This window comes from Xyrauchen texanus, chromosome 11 (genome assembly GCF_025860055.1).
Source record: "Xyrauchen texanus isolate HMW12.3.18 chromosome 11, RBS_HiC_50CHRs, whole genome shotgun sequence".
NCBI lineage: Eukaryota > Metazoa > Chordata > Actinopteri > Cypriniformes > Catostomidae > Xyrauchen > Xyrauchen texanus.
Genome location: NC_068286.1, coordinates 1,685,801 through 1,703,394, shown reverse-complemented (window position 1 = coordinate 1,703,394; position 17,594 = coordinate 1,685,801). Strand labels below are relative to the sequence as shown.

The 17,594-nt window shown below is 39.6% G+C and overlaps 1 protein-coding gene across 1 annotated transcript in view; it reads left to right on the top strand.

Annotated features, from left to right (window-relative positions):
- Positions 1-966: 966 nt before the first annotated feature.
- The window catches only part of LOC127651977 (uncharacterized), a 38,661-nt gene continuing 22,033 nt past the window's right edge, over positions 967-17,594 (top strand). Inside the window, exons 1-10 of the mRNA XM_052138045.1 lie at positions 967-1,133; positions 4,420-4,496; positions 5,378-5,538; positions 5,838-5,953; positions 10,986-11,081; positions 12,038-12,051; positions 13,083-13,226; positions 13,340-13,413; positions 14,380-14,500; positions 15,206-15,297. Of these exons, the coding sequence (XP_051994005.1) occupies positions 1,007-1,133; positions 4,420-4,496; positions 5,378-5,538; positions 5,838-5,953; positions 10,986-11,081; positions 12,038-12,051; positions 13,083-13,226; positions 13,340-13,413; positions 14,380-14,500; positions 15,206-15,297 (1,022 nt within the window). The 5' untranslated portion in view covers positions 967-1,006. The remainder of the gene's footprint in view (positions 1,134-4,419; positions 4,497-5,377; positions 5,539-5,837; positions 5,954-10,985; positions 11,082-12,037; positions 12,052-13,082; positions 13,227-13,339; positions 13,414-14,379; positions 14,501-15,205; positions 15,298-17,594) is intronic.

Sequence of the window (17,594 nt, the reverse complement as noted above, 5' to 3'; positions counted from 1 at the left end):
TGAGGACACTCAAGAGTACATGTAAAATATCAACTAATATGATATTAAAATGTTTTATCAATCACTTTGTGCCTCATTCTATGTGTAAAATTCACATGAGATGAGAAAATAAATTCTGTTTACACCACTCGATGATGATTTAAAGTAATATATATGCATGCAAGAGATAATGTGTAATCTGACAAAAAAAACTAAACCTTTGTGTACCACATCAAGCAAAATAAAAATGAAGCAATTAAGAAATTAGTCAATGATGACAGGATGTTCAATGCATTTAAATTTAGAATGGAAATGTAAAGATCAGCAGCTCATATGTGATTTATGAGCTCTATCTGTCCCTTCATGAATCAGAAGACCTGGTTTCACTGCATGAAACCAAAGAAAGTTTTCATTGCTTTTGTACAAAACAAAACATGTTTTCTCTTTGCAGTCGCCACCAGCTTCATCCATTGGAAGAATTTCAGGAGATTGGAATCCTCCAGATTTCCAAGGATAAAGCGTCACACAAAAAGAATGATGCCTTTGTTATATTACTGGTATCGGGTTAGATACTCATGTACTCATTCTCAATAAAATGTCCCGATACCACACATCGTGATTAGTGGTTCTCGCTCTCAATGGGGCGTGTGGTGAGTTGTGTTTGGATCGTGGAGCGGCCGCACAGAGTTTATCGTATGAGACGCTGGTCTTTACATTTCTATTCCATCTTTTACTTTCAGTTTTACATTTCACATTTTAGCTTAGAAAATCTTGATTTTATTAGAATAAAGTCTGTGTCATTTGTCATAAGAAGTGTCACAGAAATATGTGAGAAGAAAAGTAGAAGCAGTAGTCAGCAGAGCAAAGATTGCTGCATCACAATATGGGAGGTGTGTCACTTCCTGATACTGTAATCTAGTGGGATGAGTCTGTGGATCTATAAAATCAACAGCTGTTGTACACATCTTCATTGCCACCATCAGTTTACTACAGACAAAAAGACAACTACAGATCATTGAAAAAGAAGATGTCTGAATCAGATGAAACCAGAAGAGCCGTCTCCACACGAAAGAAACGCACTCATGACCAGACAACAAATGAAACATTTGATGAACTTGTTCAAACATTAAGAGGGTTTTCTGATCAAAGTGATGGTAAGGGAAGAAAGTTTTCTATCTTCTGAAATTGTTTTAAGAAAATCATTTATTTAAAATAGGTTTGTTACGAGTCGTCTCTAGATCCATTAGAACAGAAATGGGGGATCACTGGTGAGAATATTAATAGAACAGAAACATTCATATCTCACTAATAATTAACAGAGAAAAACATTTCTAAACAATGATAGAATGTAATCCAGAATAGAGATTTGTCTTTTAAATCTAAAATGACTAAATTATTGGATAAACTGATATAATTGTTTAAAAACTGTATTGTATGAATCAGGTAATTGTAGGGATGGAACAATATCAAATTTTCACGGTATGAAAAACATCACAAAAATACCTCGGAATCACGGAGCTTATTTTATAAACATTTAATTTTAGGTTTGGCACATATCTGATAAACACACAGAAATGTTTTTTTTTTTGTTTGTTTTGTTATTATGAGTTATTTAACTTTATTTTGTATTTCTTTAGAATGCTTTCTTAATCTCATGACAAAAACATAAAATAATCTTATCACAAGTTTTAAAAAAGTTTTAAAAAAAATAAACTTTTAATGGTTTTTAATATTAACTAAAAAATGTAAAATATATGTCAAATCAGATTTATGCTATATATCAGGGGTGCCCACACTTTTTTTGTGTGATGATCTACAACTCAATAAGATCTACCAACTAAAAAAAACAGTTTCATTTAAAATAAGAAAATGCTTGTTGGGACTACTGCATGTATCCCTACATGGAATTCAACTTCTAAATTAATAAAAATATATAACAATGTTCAACGTTGATATCATTCAGTTTTGCCTAATCCGGGCAGTAGCATCGAAATTTCGCGCTCTGTTCTCAGAAGTCCTTTGAAGGTGCCTATGCCCAAACCTAGTTGTCATGGCAACTGAATAAACAAAACCTCGCCTGGTCAATATTTACTCGTCAAGTGCAAGTGTTACGTCCCAAAGTAAGTCTTGGGGTATAAATGGACGCAACAAAGACTACAAGTTTTAAAGAGCATTAGTCTGAGCCCTGCCACAGCACCACAATCAAACAAATTACTGTTAAGGTCTTTATTATTACAAAAATAAGGACAAGGTATTGGGAGTAAACAAGAAAAGGGAAGCAATAGCTTCAGGAGAGGGCAAGGCCAAAATAACAAACAAACAAACCTAACTGTAGTAGTAAACCTCTTATCACTCTACAAAGAAAAGAAAATAAATAACACTCTAGCTCCCTTCCTGGCCTCAAAACAGGGAAAAAAACAGAGTACAACAAAAATGGCACCCACCTCCCTACAGCTTCCAAATAAACATCCAATAACACAGGTTAGACACTTACAACAGTCAAACAAAGATAAAGATACAACACCCAAAGTAGAACGTTAGGCAGTTATCGTGTTCAACAACTAATTTATAATCTGCTACAACAAGCTGGGCAGGACAAAGCTAATGCTCTGGAGAAAGCTCTTGTGGCAACATTTCTCCCTCTCTGGCGTTTCTTCTCTGCTTTTATGCTCCCTTTGTCTGGGCTGGTAAGCAGGCACAGCTGAAGACAATCAGCTACCTGAGATGGAGTAGGAGGAGCCAAAGGGAAAACGGAGGAAGAAACACACGAAAAAGCACACAAAAACACATTAAAGAAAACACTGTTAAAACCAACCATTTGAATACGTCCCTGGACGTAACACAAGTCAGACAGAAACTAAAAGAAGGAAAGACATTATATTTATTTTTATTCAAATTTAACGAAAGTACATTTAAATTTTGTGCGATCTACCAGCATTGCCTTTGCGAAGGACTGGTAGATCGCGATCGACGTATTGGGCACCCCTGCTCTATATCAAGTCAGGATAGGTTGTGATGCACAATATTACGAGGCGGGAGCGTTGTTTTAAACAAAAACCTTTTATAAATGTTTATAAATTACGCTGAAAACACATTATATTATATTGTGTAAATGAAATCAAGTTAATATATCTTCAATATATGAATGGAAGTAATTTTAAAAAGTTTATGAAATCAAATTGAGCCAAACAAGATACATTTGTGACCTGCTCCAACAAAATGAGACATCATTTTATATTCATTTTTATTTAAATCATGAAATTCACAAAATAAATGTTATTTTGACAGTCTTTGCGATGGCCACCAATCACTGTTTTTGCCTCAAGTTCGAGCAGCGTCACTGAGCAACACTCGCAGCTCGCAGGTGTATTATTGTATGTACATTATTAAGAAACAACCTCAGAGGAAACAAACACAAAAATCTCAGTTTTGTTTTCATTGAGATTTAAAAAGTTTAGGGCCATCCAAGTTTTAAATCCTCTAGGCAAGCCAGTAGTGTCTCTAGAGTATTATTTCTATTTTCAAAGGCTGCATTAAAATGAACAGAAACACCATGCTTTCTTAAAAATAGGCCCTATAGAAACATTTACAATGAAAACAGGATGGGACCAAGAATGGATCCCACAGGTACGAGGAGTCGAGGACGAACAATTCACCAATATTAACTGAAAAATGTCCCAACTTTATAGAGTCAGCACACATGTCTTATCTTTTGAACTATAGGTGGCAATGCCTCCAAACTTCCCAGGTATCCTTGGGACATGATGTTGATGATGCATACCAATTATCTTTGAAATCAGACATTTTATTCCAGAGATATATCACTTTTTAATAAAATAATATATGTCAGAGAGACATTATGGCTGATATGGGAATAACTGGTATTGCTGAAACTGCCAAACTTTGCATGTACTCTCAGATCATGATCCTGATGAAGCATACAAAGTTAAGTTTCGATAGGACAAAGCGTTTCCAAAATACAGCCTCAAATTTCACACCAACCTTGTCAACATTGTGTTTATGTAACTTCTCAAAATAGGCGAAAAACTAAATTCAGTGTTGTTTACTCTGTGCGGCTCAGTCTGGAGATTATTTTGAGCCACTGTTTTGGCAAATCAGACAAAATTTCAAGGAATTGCTGCGGAAAAACAATAATCATCTTAATCCAAGATGGCGACCACTGTAATAGGAGGGGTTTTAAATCATCAGGATGAGAGTAATCAGATGGAAAAAGGTGTTTCTTAGACAAATGATAATAAGAAAACTAATGAATACAATAGGTGCTACAGCTTCTTCTGAGTTTGTCTCCTAATAAAGACCAGCAATATAATTCAATTCAACTGAAACAAGTATGTATACAAGTTGTATTAACTTTAGTTGTGAAGCCAAAACAACTTATTTCTCACTTTGAAGATCTAAAATTGTATGTTTTTATTATAGAGAAAAGAAAGAAGATCAAAGGAGATCTGCTAAACCTCAAAGAGAAATATGTCTTGAATCTTCCAGAAGAAAAGAAGGTAAGCTCATTATTAGAGGACTTATAATAAGAACTTTAGTGGAGAGCGGGGTAAAGTGAACCAGAGGTTAAGATGATCCAACCTCTGTATTCTAGTTTATGTTTGTCCACTGAAGTCTGAAGAACCCATATTTAAAGCATATTTTTCTATTCATATAGTATTGTGTAATGGTGTGTATGTTGCATGTTCATTTACTGTTTGTATTTTAAATATAATTGTAATGCGGTTGCAGTTTTTTATTATCAGCATTCAGCAAGAGAGTTTAGAAGCAACATGAGCTCATTTTAGACAAGAGGGGGCACATGTCCTGAAAAGTTGAAACCCCTGCCTTAAAGGACATGAATTTCAAGTCTTTCGGACATTAAATCATGTGCAGGATGTGAATTAGAGATAATAACATTTTTATTCATTTTGATATCAGTAATTACATATACACAGGTAATGACACTAATTCTTGATAAAAAAAAATGTCATTGCTCAATGTCATCTTTAAAAACCTTTTTTTATATATATATATATCTGTAACTGCATATTTACACAAGCCTGCACAACATTTCTTCATGAGCAGGATGTGAATTAAAGATATCAACAATGACATTTTAACTAATTCAAATGATAACACCAGGAATGGAATAATTACTAGTGAATTTTACTTTAGTAAAAACATAAATTCTTGAAATCAAAAATTACGTCATTACTCTTGCAATGCCAATTCTTGATATAAATATGGCATTTCAACTAGTAAAATACATAATTCTAGACATCGGTAATTGCATTTTCACTAGTAGATAGATATCCTTTACATTTCATAAAATCAAACACAACAATCAAAACCTTTTACAACACATTTATGAACTAAGTTTTCCTTTTGTGTCCTGCAGATTTTCAATGACCCCATTCATGGTCAAATTGAGCTTCATCCTCTGCTGGTGAAGATCATCGATACTCGTCAGTTTCAGAGACTCCGTCATATTAAACAACTGGGAGCAAAATATCTGGTCTTCCCTGGTGCCACTCACACTCGCTTCGAACACTCACTTGGGTAAATATTCCCAAGTATTTTTTGACTAGTGTGATTTTTTTTTTCCCAAATCAAAAGCTTCTTCATGTTTTAAATAGAGCAGTTATATAAATAAACACTTTGTAAATGAACCAATCTCTCCTCGAGACAAGAATTAATCACAGAATGCTACTTGTAAACGTTCCAATTTTATCCAGTGAATTACTTGCTAAATGAACAGCAGATCATAGTAAAACGTTTCCCAGTGTTTATTCAGTAATGATACAAACAAGCCTCAATCAATAAATTAAGTAAACAGAGGTGTTGTTTGTGTACTGAAGGGTGGCGTATTTAGCAGGATGTCTGGTGAAAAGTCTACAAGAGAAACAGCCAGAGCTCAACATCACCAATCGAGACAGCCTGTGTGTCCAAATTGCTGCTCTGTGCCATGATTTAGGTGAGTGCCACAAACAAACTGTATTCACATTTATTTAATGTGTCAGCAAAATATACCTGTAAGAATCAATATCAAATTGATTCAAACTGAATCGATAGCTTGTAAATCGGAATCGAATCGGGAATCTGTGTTAATTCCCAGCCCTAGTCTCGCATGACCATGTGTGATCGCAGGGCCAGAGTGGCTAATCGGGGGATCGTGGGAATTCTCGTTGGGCAGGTCAAAAATGGGCTGGCAGGTTCACATGTTGATGAATAAACTTCTGTCACATAACAGGTGCCGACCGTCGTATCATGTGGTATTTAATGGATCAGATTTGCGTTCCTTATTATAGCGAAGGACATGAAATTCCAGGGCTGAATATAAATCCCACTTCAGCCCTGTGTTTGGATCACCTGACAAGCATCTTAATCTCAGGTGTAAACAGGGACTGAAACACAGGCTTTGGACCCAAATGAAGGGACTTATTTTAAAAGAGAATAATCAAAATCCAAAAGAGCCATTCAAACAAAGAGCTATACATTTCCAAGGCTCCTTTTTCCGTGTATGTGATTTACTGAGTTTTAACACAGTCCTCGATAGTTCTGTTCTTTAAAGAGCAACATGCAGGTTGAATTTATAACTGAATTAATACTTTATATTGTCTGCAGAGGTCTTTTAAAAACACATATGTAGAAATTACTAATGAAATCTCATTTGATGTATAGATTTTGATGAAAATGTGCTAGGCTCTGGAATACGCCTTTCCCGCTATCAACGCGTCATATGACGTAGGGCGAGGCAAACAAAAGAGCTCGCGGTCAGCTCTCATTGTGGGTGTTGATGTAGTTAGAGCAGTACAGAAAGTTTTAGAGAAGCCATAATGGTAAATTATTGTGTTTGTGCTGGTTGCACGAATTCCAGCCTGTCAGGACATCGTGTCCATCATTTTCCTTCTACAAAAAACAAGGCTTTTCGGTCTTGAGTGCGTTTTGTGCAGGTGAAGAGAGCAGACTTCACTGCCGCGTCTGTTACCACACACTCGTTCGTTTGTGGCGCACATTTCACTCCGGAGAATTATCGACCTGGAGATTTGTTGGAGTCTCGGATGGGATTTCGGAGTAAGGACCACGTGAGGCTGATTACTGATGCTGTTCCCTCGGTGCACTCGATGGAATCAAGTCCACCGTCAAAGTGTACACCGGATTTTGGCGCGGGCGGGACTGGAGGACCAAGTGCTAACGTTAGCAGACTTTCTGTGCAACGAAAACGACGACTTAGCAGAGTAAGTCTTACTTTTCATTATTTTAACTCTTAATTTGCTCATAATTATAGGCCTGTGGGCCATCATAGGCATGTTCGTCCACACCGGAGAACTCGGTTTCTTCATTCGCATCCATTGGAACCTGAGCTTGAACTTGACCAGACTCCCTCGCCCATCGTCACTTCCGGTTAGTGCTTTATAGACGCGGAAGTTATTTTATCACAATTTATCTCAAAATATCGTTAATGGCTAAATATATATTACTCCAGTTCAGAAAATCTAGTTGTTTTATCATCAACATACACTATGCTATATAGGGGTGTCCAACCTGCATGTTGCTCTTTAAAGCTCAGTTGGTGTCATATCAACAAGTCACAGGCAGGAAGCTGCTCAGGATTGTAATTTAAAAGCAGAGGTGATACCACTATAATCTTACCAGAGGACCAAGTCGAACCAGGGGCAATCCTTCGGGCCAGCACGCCCATGAATGAGGCTGATGCTCAGATGACCGACATGCTTTCCCGGGCCACCAGTGTGGGGTTGGACTGGAACCCTCCGTCCTCCCCACAGCCATCGCGGTTGGATGACTGGTTCCTGGGGTCTGGACACCGCTCACAGCCCCAGAAACCCTAACACCTGGCGGGGTCGCCCTGTGCTCCCCTTCAAGGCCTGTAGGACGACGTCTTCATTGACCGCCAAAGCCTACAAGCGCCGCCGGACATGCTGCTTCTGCCCTGCACGCCATGGCACTGAAAGATCTGCACGGGGGTAGCCCTGATCCCAATGTGTTGCAGGAACTGCGCTCAGCGACCGACCTCACCCTCAGAGCCACGAATATCACAGCGTAGTCACTTGGGCAGGCGATGGCCAAGCTCGTGGTCCAGGAATGTTATCTGTGGCTGAACTTTGTCGAGATGCGTGAGACCGACAAAGCTCGCTTTCTCAACGCCGCTGTCTCCCAGTTCGGCCTCTTCGGCGACACCAGAGGACTTCGCCCAGCTGTTCTCTGTGGTGAAGAAACAGACGGAGACCATCTCTCACAGACCATCTCTCACATCCTGCCCTGCCCAAAGCATGCTGCCATGGGCCATGCCCCGTCTGCTCGCCGAGGGCGTCCTCCTGTGGCTAAGAAACACCCTGCTCTGCCCAGCTCTCAGCTCCCGCGTCGAGCACCCCGCAGGAAGCAGACGCCCCAGTCTCACGGACCCCCTCGAGGACCCGGAAGGGTCCAGGCACTCCTGAGACGTCCAACCCAGAAACTGAGACGTTAGATCTGGAGCTGGTAAGAAGACCACTCTGTCCCCCGGAGGAGGGCCGGGAGAAGAATCTTTTGTTGAAGTTATTTCATTTGCCGCCCCCCCCAGACAGGGCTGCGGTACCCACGTTCTCACGGCACTCAGATCTCAACAGTCCCGGCATGCTGGACGTGGACCCCCTGCCTTCAGCACCTCGACTGTTCCCCAGCCTCCAGGAGTCTAGAGGACACCTCCTCCTCAGTCACTAACCTGCTCCCTACCGGGTGTGAGGAGCAAGGTAAGTGCTTCGAGTATTTTCTCAGCACTAGAGCCTCGGGATGCACCCTGTCGCTCTGTTAGCGACACTTGCCTGGAGTTTGGTCCGGCAGACACACATGTGATCCTAAGACCGCGGCCGGGCTACGTGCCCAAGGTTCCTACCACGCCCTTTAGAGATCAGGTAGTGAACCTGCAAGCGCGGCCACGGGAGGAGGCAGACCCAGCCCCTTTGTTGCTGTGTCCAATACGTGCTTTGCATACCTACTTGGACCGCACACAGAGCTTTAGATGTTCTGAGCAGCTCTTTGCCTGCTTTGGCGGACAGCGGAAAGGGAACGCTTTTTCCAAACAGAGGCTTTCCCACTTGATCGTGGATGCCATTTCATTGGCCTATCACACCCAGGCCGTGTCCTCCCCCTTGCGGGTCCGAGCACACTCAACAAGGAGTGTGGTGTCCTCGTGGGCACTGGCCAGAGGCACCTCCCTGGCAGAATGTAGAGCAGCGGGTTGGGCAACACTTAATACCTTTGCGAGATTCTACAATCTCCGGGTTGAGTCAGTATCGTCCTGTGTTTTCTCAGGTCCGAGCTGGTAGAACTCGGTAACATGCTGACGGACTGACCGGGTGGATCGCTTGCACCTGGCGCCCTTTCCCTCGGCCGAGGTAAAATTGTGCGCTTTCTCTCCCAGGAGATCCTACTCATTCAGATCCCTGGATGACTCCTCCCTAGCCCTTTGGGTCTGCAGTTCAGTGGAGGAACACGCCGACCAAATCCACTGTGGGTACTTAATCTACTCTGCACTGGAATAGGTGCTCCATAGGCCAGGACTTCTGCGTAGACCCCATCCCGTGTGTATTTTCTGCGGTACGGTCCCCTTACAAGTGGATCTGCATCTCCCTTAGGCAGTCCCAGCAGCCCTCCGGTCACCGTAATGTAGCAACTCCCCCCTCCTTGAGGCTGGATCTACCACCGCGCCACTTTCCACATGTTGCCTAAAAACCCATGTGATGTATTTGCCACCCTTACCTCCCCCTTTTGGGCAGGTGTGGCCTCCACAAGGTCTTTTCTCCCTGAAAGAAAAGGAAACTGGGTACGACCCCCTTCCCTCGGTGCGTGTAAGGGCCCCAGCCATTCGTTACTCTATGTGGAGAAACATAGAGAGAAAAGAGTTCCCGGATCGGCAAGCATTGGCTTGTTCCCCTGTTTAGAGTAACCAGAAGGATTTTGAAGACTTTTATGGGGCATTGGGGAAGGGTACATGCAGTCTGACACAGCTGGTCGCCTTTGCATGTAAAATACCTGCCTGCTCCTGTGTCAGTGGAACACGTACACGGCTCAGCGCATGGCGTGATTTAAATTGGTCCTCCCAGCCACGTCGCTGAGCCGAGCCACTGATATGTGGTAGAACGGTTGGAAAGAAGAACTTTGGAGATCTCAGTCTCAGAAAGAGGAGAACAGAGGATGGGATGTGGGAAGAGAGCAGTTGTGGGTATGTGGTGTAGAGAACTGGCTGGTGATGGTCACCATCTTGTCAGTGAAAAAAAATGTCAAAGTCATTAGCTGACAGAGAAATGGTGGGCAGGACTGGATCAAGATAAAGTTGAAAACAGTTCCTTGAATCTGCTGAATTACTGATCTTCTTCTGGTAATAGGCAACCTTGGCAGCAGGAACACTAGAAGAGAAAGAGAAAAGTGGGGGAGATTGATACTTTCTCAGGTCAGCAGGGTCTTTTGACTTGTGCCACTTCCTCTCCGCAACCCTGAGCTCAGTGCAATGGTCATAGAGTGTCTATGACAGCTTGGGGCTAGAGGGTGTGACATGTGCTGGCCTGGAGTTCAGAGATCAGACACTATCAAGGTATAGAAAGGTGTGTTTGTAGCTTCAGTAACATCAAGTGAAGATAAGTGGTTATTGTAGGGAAGGAAGGGATTCATATTTTTAATTAAACAGATTTTATATGTAGAAATGACCACATTGCAAGATCAACAATATATAATTGAGCACAGTCTGACACATCACACAAGTGTGTATTTCTTTGTATTCAGAAGTACTTTAGATTATTTTCTATTAGTTTTACATGTTATGCATTAAATGTCAGAACAAAGTTCAACTTAAACATCCCTGATTTTAGAATGAAGTTCACCAGCTGCACAAGATATCTTTAGCCTTTCCCCCAAAAAACAAATTTCTATCATTTTATTTTTTTATTGTATTTATAAAAATAAAAATCTTTTAACATGCAAATTAACATATCAACTTACTCTCCTTTAAGGTCACGGTCCGTTCTCTCATTTGTTTGATGGCATGTTCATCCCTCAAGCCCGTCCTGGTAAGTGCCTTTCTTACTTAACTGATGTCAGTGTTCGTGGTCAGCTGGATGTACACGCAAGCAATAATTATTAGAATCAGAATAGGAATTAGATTTATTGGCAATTGTGCTCTTGCACATAAGCAGGCAAGTGCACACAGAACTTCACAGTGAGACAGAATAAAAACAAGAGTATAAATAAACATACAAAAAAATAAAAATAGGACATATAACATAGAATGGCACATGTACATGTACAAGAGGTAATATCTGTGTAAGGTAGGGATTGGATTATTGGATTAAATATGAGTGAATTTACATATGCACATGAGATATTTATTTACATTATTGCACTATGGGAGTCCTGAAGGCAGTTTAATTGTTCATGAGGAAAATGTCCTGAGGGTAAAAACTGTTCTTAATCCTGGATGTCCCACATTCGAGGCTGAAGCGTAGAGGAGGGAGAGCCTTTTCGTTGTTGGTGCTATTTTAAGGAATAGTTTGCCAGGATCAGTATCAGATTGTCACCTTCATTATCTGTTTTTAAATCTCTTAAGACTCGTCTCTTTTCACTGGTTTTAATAGTATGTAATGTCCTGGTCTTAAATCGTTGTGTGCTTTTTAATCTTGTGTTGTACAGCACTTTGGTCAGCCTTGATGTTGTTTTTAAATGTGCTATATAAATAAAAGAACTTGAACTTGAATCTCTGCGGAGTCTTCTTCACAATGTCCACGGAGTCTATGTGGGTGTCCCACTTCAGATCCTCAGACCTATTAGTAAACTATTTTCTTTCCCTTAGGGAGGAAATCATTGAAATCAGTTTGTTTAATTACTATTATGCAGCTTTGGCAATATATTTCTAACAATCATGCTAAGAAAATTGAAAAAAATGTGAATGAGGGAGTCCTTCTGAATGATTGTGGCTTCAGTCCCAAATAGTTAAAGAATCCTTGGTTGTAGGATAATACATTCAACATGTCTTAAATAATCTCTAAAATCTGTTTTTGTCTGACAGGTTACGAGTGGAAGGTAAGCATCATAACTCTCTAGTACAGATACATATACAAATACACTTGTATTTATTGTCAGTGTGCAACAGTGTGTAGATGAAAAGATTTTTCACAAAAGTAACTCACAATAATCAGTTCTGCATTGAATGAAACAGCATTTGAAACTAAATGAAACAAGACACACTCTTAATTCAGCTTTATTCTCACTCACTGCATAAAGAGTTTTTTTGTCTTTTAAAAAACATGTGACAGAAACAAAACTCAAAATCACCATGTAACTAACTGAATAAACCAACCAATTCCAAAAGTTTTTGTTTCTCCCTTTTTCTTTCTGGTAAATATTAAACTGACAAGAATTATTTTGATCAACATTTTGATTATGTCCCCCTAATTTCTGGAGCCCAAAGAATTTAACACCACCACTACATACACTGATTGATGATTGTTTTACACCTCTTTTAACATTTAGTGCAGTTACTATTTGATCATTCTAAGGCAGTATAAATAAATGTTTTGAGCAAAAATAGTATTTTTTTGTTCAAAAGTTCCACAGCCTCCTTTCCAAAAGGTTACCGGTTCGATCAAAATAACAGAAGACACTTTCCCCAGGCCTTCATAAATATAAGAGTAGAGAATATACAGGAAGTGAATGTACATTGTGCACAATTTAAATCCATTCAAAATAACTTGCGTCACGTACAGACATGTACCTGCTATCTACTGCCTCAACCAAATCTTTTGAATATATTTCAAAGTTTAGAGACTGATGGGATGAAATGAGATGAAATGACATGATGGGACCACCAAAGAGACAGGTGCCCCCGATTTTAGGCAGGACCAAAATCCATGTTGGAATATTTTAAATCAATAGTACCTTGACTTCAAACTATCCATGATTTAAACACCATCTTCCAAATCACTTCCGGATCAAATTAGAATCAAAGTGAAAAATGGAATAGAAAATTAGAACTAAGCAATGTTGTAGTTTATAATCATTTGTGGCTGTGTGTACAGTATTATTATACTGATGTTAATGTCCATCTTCTCAAGCATGAGGAGGCGTCGATTCAGATGTTTCAGCACATGGTTGATCAGAATGGACTGAGAGAAGTGATGGGAAACTATGGATTGAATCCAGAGGAGGATCTTCCCTTTATTGAGAAATTAATTCAGGGAGTCAAAACTCTAGATCAGGTAAAAATGTATTTAGGGTGCTATTGCAACCAGTGCCAATCAGGATATAGTGTTTAAGTTAAGGAACAGTTCGTCTTTCCACAAAAGTATGACATTTTTTTGTCTTGCATGAGAAATCTTTCCTGTATGAGATTGTGGCAAATAAACGGAATGGCATTGATGTGGACAAATGGGACTATTTTGTGAGGTAATTAGTATTTTAAAGGAATTTTTTTTTTTTTTTTTTTACTTTTGGGTTGGCTCATTGGACTCAGGTTGGCAAGCTTTCCTGAAGTATCACATTTCCAACTGCCTATCCATGCCCTAGCAACCATTTAGTGCACCCTAGCAACCATATAGCAACATGCTTCATTCATCTCTCTACCTAAGAACATCATACACACATAGGGATTTGTTATTTTGACTTCGGCTGTCAAGCAGTCTTTATATTATCACCTTGGTAACATCCTAGCAACCATATGGAACACCCTAGCAACCAGATTTTATTACCCATCTATGCACTAGATCATCATTAAGACACAGGATGGGCTCATTTGACATGGAATAGATATCAGCCTTTTTAATTATTACCCTGGAAACAGTCTGGCAGCTACATGTAACTCCCTAGCAACCGTAGTATCTCAGCACTTGAACATCTTACAGAAGTGCGTGTAGGCTCGTTTCACTTGGGGCAGTGTACTGATGCCCTTAGTGATACATTTTGCCATTGCAAGCACCACTCACATTTTCTTCTGGAAATGTACCTGTCTAGTTATTATTATTATAGTGGGATTTCCAGTGTATGCAGCCCTAGAGATGGAGGTAAAAAAATAAAATAAAAAAAAACACATTTAAAAATGACGATTGGCACAATGAGTCTTGCTTGAAATGTCCTTTGACTAATTTTGGAGCATGCCTCTCAAATTTATTAGCAAAATAACTTTGCTTTTTTTTATTAATTAATTTGTCTACTGCTAATTAATTATTAATGTGAATTCAATGCACTTAAACGTTCTGCTATGTTGGTATCTGAATCTTAGATTTGAGCAGAAATATTTTCCCCAGCATGAGAGCAGGCTAAGATTGAATAGTTGAAGATAATGAAATTGTTGTTACTCTGTAAATGTGGCACAACTTTTGATGTATTGCTCTACGTTGTTTTATTATTTTACAGAGACTGTCACTACCTCGGCATTCCAAACAATTTTGATCTTCAGCGTCTGCTGAAATCTGCACGAGTGTGTGAGGTGGAAATAGGAGGGAAGAAAGAACAATCTATCTGCTTCAGGGACAAGGTACATGAATCACATTTTCATTTTTACTTATATAAAAATCAGGAGCGCTTCAGCTTGTCTGGGTTGTCCTGCAGTGGCCACAAAGCTTTGTATTTTGGTCACGGGGATATGCAACACAAAATTACATTATTTCGTTGCCATATTCCGCATGCGAAAACATTTCATTTTGAATTGATATTGTAGGCGGCAATCTGAAGCTCAATTTTTGCCGCCGAGAGGCTGAGTAGGGGAATAACTTGCCAGACACGATTAATGATCACGGATTCCAGATTTATTTGCACTTAACACAAACAAGATCCAATACATCCCATAATTGCGTTACTGGCATAAGAAGTTGTGTCAAAAGGCATAAACAGCAATTAGAAATGAGTAAACCAAACGTGAAAACAGCATTCAGCAAAAAATGAGACTTCCCCCTTTCACCCCCTCTCAGTACCCAAACCAGAACAGGTGAACAGATTACTTGCTTCCTCGTAATCCACTTGGTGCCTTGATTACCGTAAATGTCCTTTCAAAATAATAGAATTTCTCTTACAGATATCATGGATAAAAAAACATGCCTGTTTTATATAAACTTACTATCTTGAATAAAGTGTTTTTGTTGTTATTTTTATTGACACTTTTAAATGTACATTCTGTAATTAATATATTACATGCCTTTATGTCTCGGTCTGTGCTCTAGTTCATCGTTTGTTTCTCTCACAGGTGGCAGATACAATTTACGACATGTTTTACACCCGATACACTCTGCACCGCCGGGCCCTCCAGCACAAGACCGGCTACATCATTGATGTCATGTGGGTTTTGTGTCCGAAAGAGCAGATCTATTGACCTGTATCATGTGACGTCACTATTTCGTCGCGGATGAAAATGTTATTTTTCTTTCAATTAAGTTTTATCTTTCAAGTGACGTGGCTTAATTTAGCTAAATTGAAGCAGCGATGAAGGGAACAGGGATAAAACACGCTCAAATCAAAATCAAATCACTTTATTGTCACATGACTGTATACAAAAGTGCAACAGTGGGTGAAAGTCTTGTGTGCATGACAGTGACGAGACTTATACCAATTACAATAGACAACATATTTACACAACACAAATTACATATCAAATGTACACATACTTACACAACACAATAATAATTGCTCATATATTCAGACATGTCAGTTATCTGTACACGTGTCAATTATACGTATGAAAAGCATCATCGAGTCTGACACAGTTAAACTGGAAATGCACAAAGGACATAAAATTAATAACACCCAGACTCTATATATGTCAGAATTGTTACACATTGTAATAATTAAAAAGCACTATAATATATGTTTAATGTACATATACTAATGTCAATAAAAAGCACATTGTAAGATTATGAAGGACAGACTTTATTCACACCACAAGACTAGAATGTAATCATGTTATTCATGGACACTGACGTGCCTCAGATGCTTTCTGTGCATTCTTTATGAGTTAAAAGCAGCAATTTCATACAGACACTTTGTAATATTTTGCCCAAATCAGATCAGAAACATTTGTAACTTCTTTCTGAAAGATGTTTATGGTTACGCCGGTCACTCGTCATACTTGGCGGCGTACGGTGATATATCGTGGATTAAATTGATTTTAATGCAGTGAAAGTCAAATTTGGTTCTGATTTAAGATCAGTATACACCTTTCCTAGAATTTGGCATGGATCAAAAGCCATTTTTCTTAATATCATTTCTCAGGTGTTTTTCCATTCACTGCCATTGTTTATTCCCGATGATGGTCACAAATATGACGTCACTGAAATGGGTCAAAACATTTATTTATGTGTGTTTGTATAGATCTAGGCCTGTATTCAAAATCAAATATTAAGGCTACTATAATAAGGAGCAACTTCTAAAAAGTATCTAAGAGTAATTCAGTAGTAGCTCCTAAACCCACGACAGCTTAGAAATCATCTATTCACTCACAAATGATCCGAAGCATCTTCTGTCTTCAAGATACTTTAAAAACAATGTTTTAGAATATTATTGTGACATTATTATTTTAAAAAGTTTTCCCCAGTTTGGAATTCCCAATGTGCTCCAAGTCCTCGTGGTGGCGTAGTGACTCGCCTCAATCCAGGTGGTGGAGGAAGAATCTCTGTGCCTCCGTGTCTGAGACCGTCAATCTGCGCATCATATCACGTGACTTGAGTGTGTTACCGCGGAGACCTAGCTCATGGGAAATGGTCTGCACTTATATAGCGCCTTTTTAAGCCTTAACGGTATTCAAAGTGCTTTACACTGTGACACATTCTCACACACACACACCAATGGCGGCAGAGCTGCTATGTAAGGTGCTAGCCTGCCATTGCGAGCAACTTGGGGTTCAGTGCCTTGCCCAAGGACACTTTGGCATGTGGAGTCATGTAGGCCGGGATTCGAACCACCAACCCTGAGATTAGCAGCCGACCCGCTCTACCAACTGAGCCACAGCCGCTCATGTGGAGGCTTCACGCTATTCTCCACGGCATCCACGCACAACTCACCACACGCCCCACCGAGCGCGAGAACCACATTATAGTGACCACGAGGAGGATACCCCATGTGACTCTACCCTCCCTAGCAACCAGGCCAATTTGGTTGCTTAGGAGACCTGACTGGAGTCACTCAGCACGCCCTGAAGTCAAATTTGTGAATCCAGCGGTGATAGTCAGCGTCAACACTCGCTACCCAGGCCCCTTTCAGTCTATGCATTTTAATAATATAACATTTTAATTTTAAAAATATTAATATTTAAATAGACTTTAAAAAAAGTTATTGTCTGAATCGTGACGGTGTTTTTATTATTGCAAAGTTAGTTAGAGATGCAACTCCACGAATCAAAACAACCCAATTACACGGAGATTAAGGTTTTAACAACACGCGTGTTCTCTGGCCACATGCAACTGTTATTGATCACTGCAGGGAAATAAAGGCGGCATTCACAAACATTTTACATTTGTTAAATATATTCCACTATCTGTCAATCTCTCAATAACTCTTTTCTGTACACATATTACTTTGGGCAATTTAAAAGAGCGCGCTTATAAAATGTGACGTCATCTATGATCAAATCCACCTTCTCT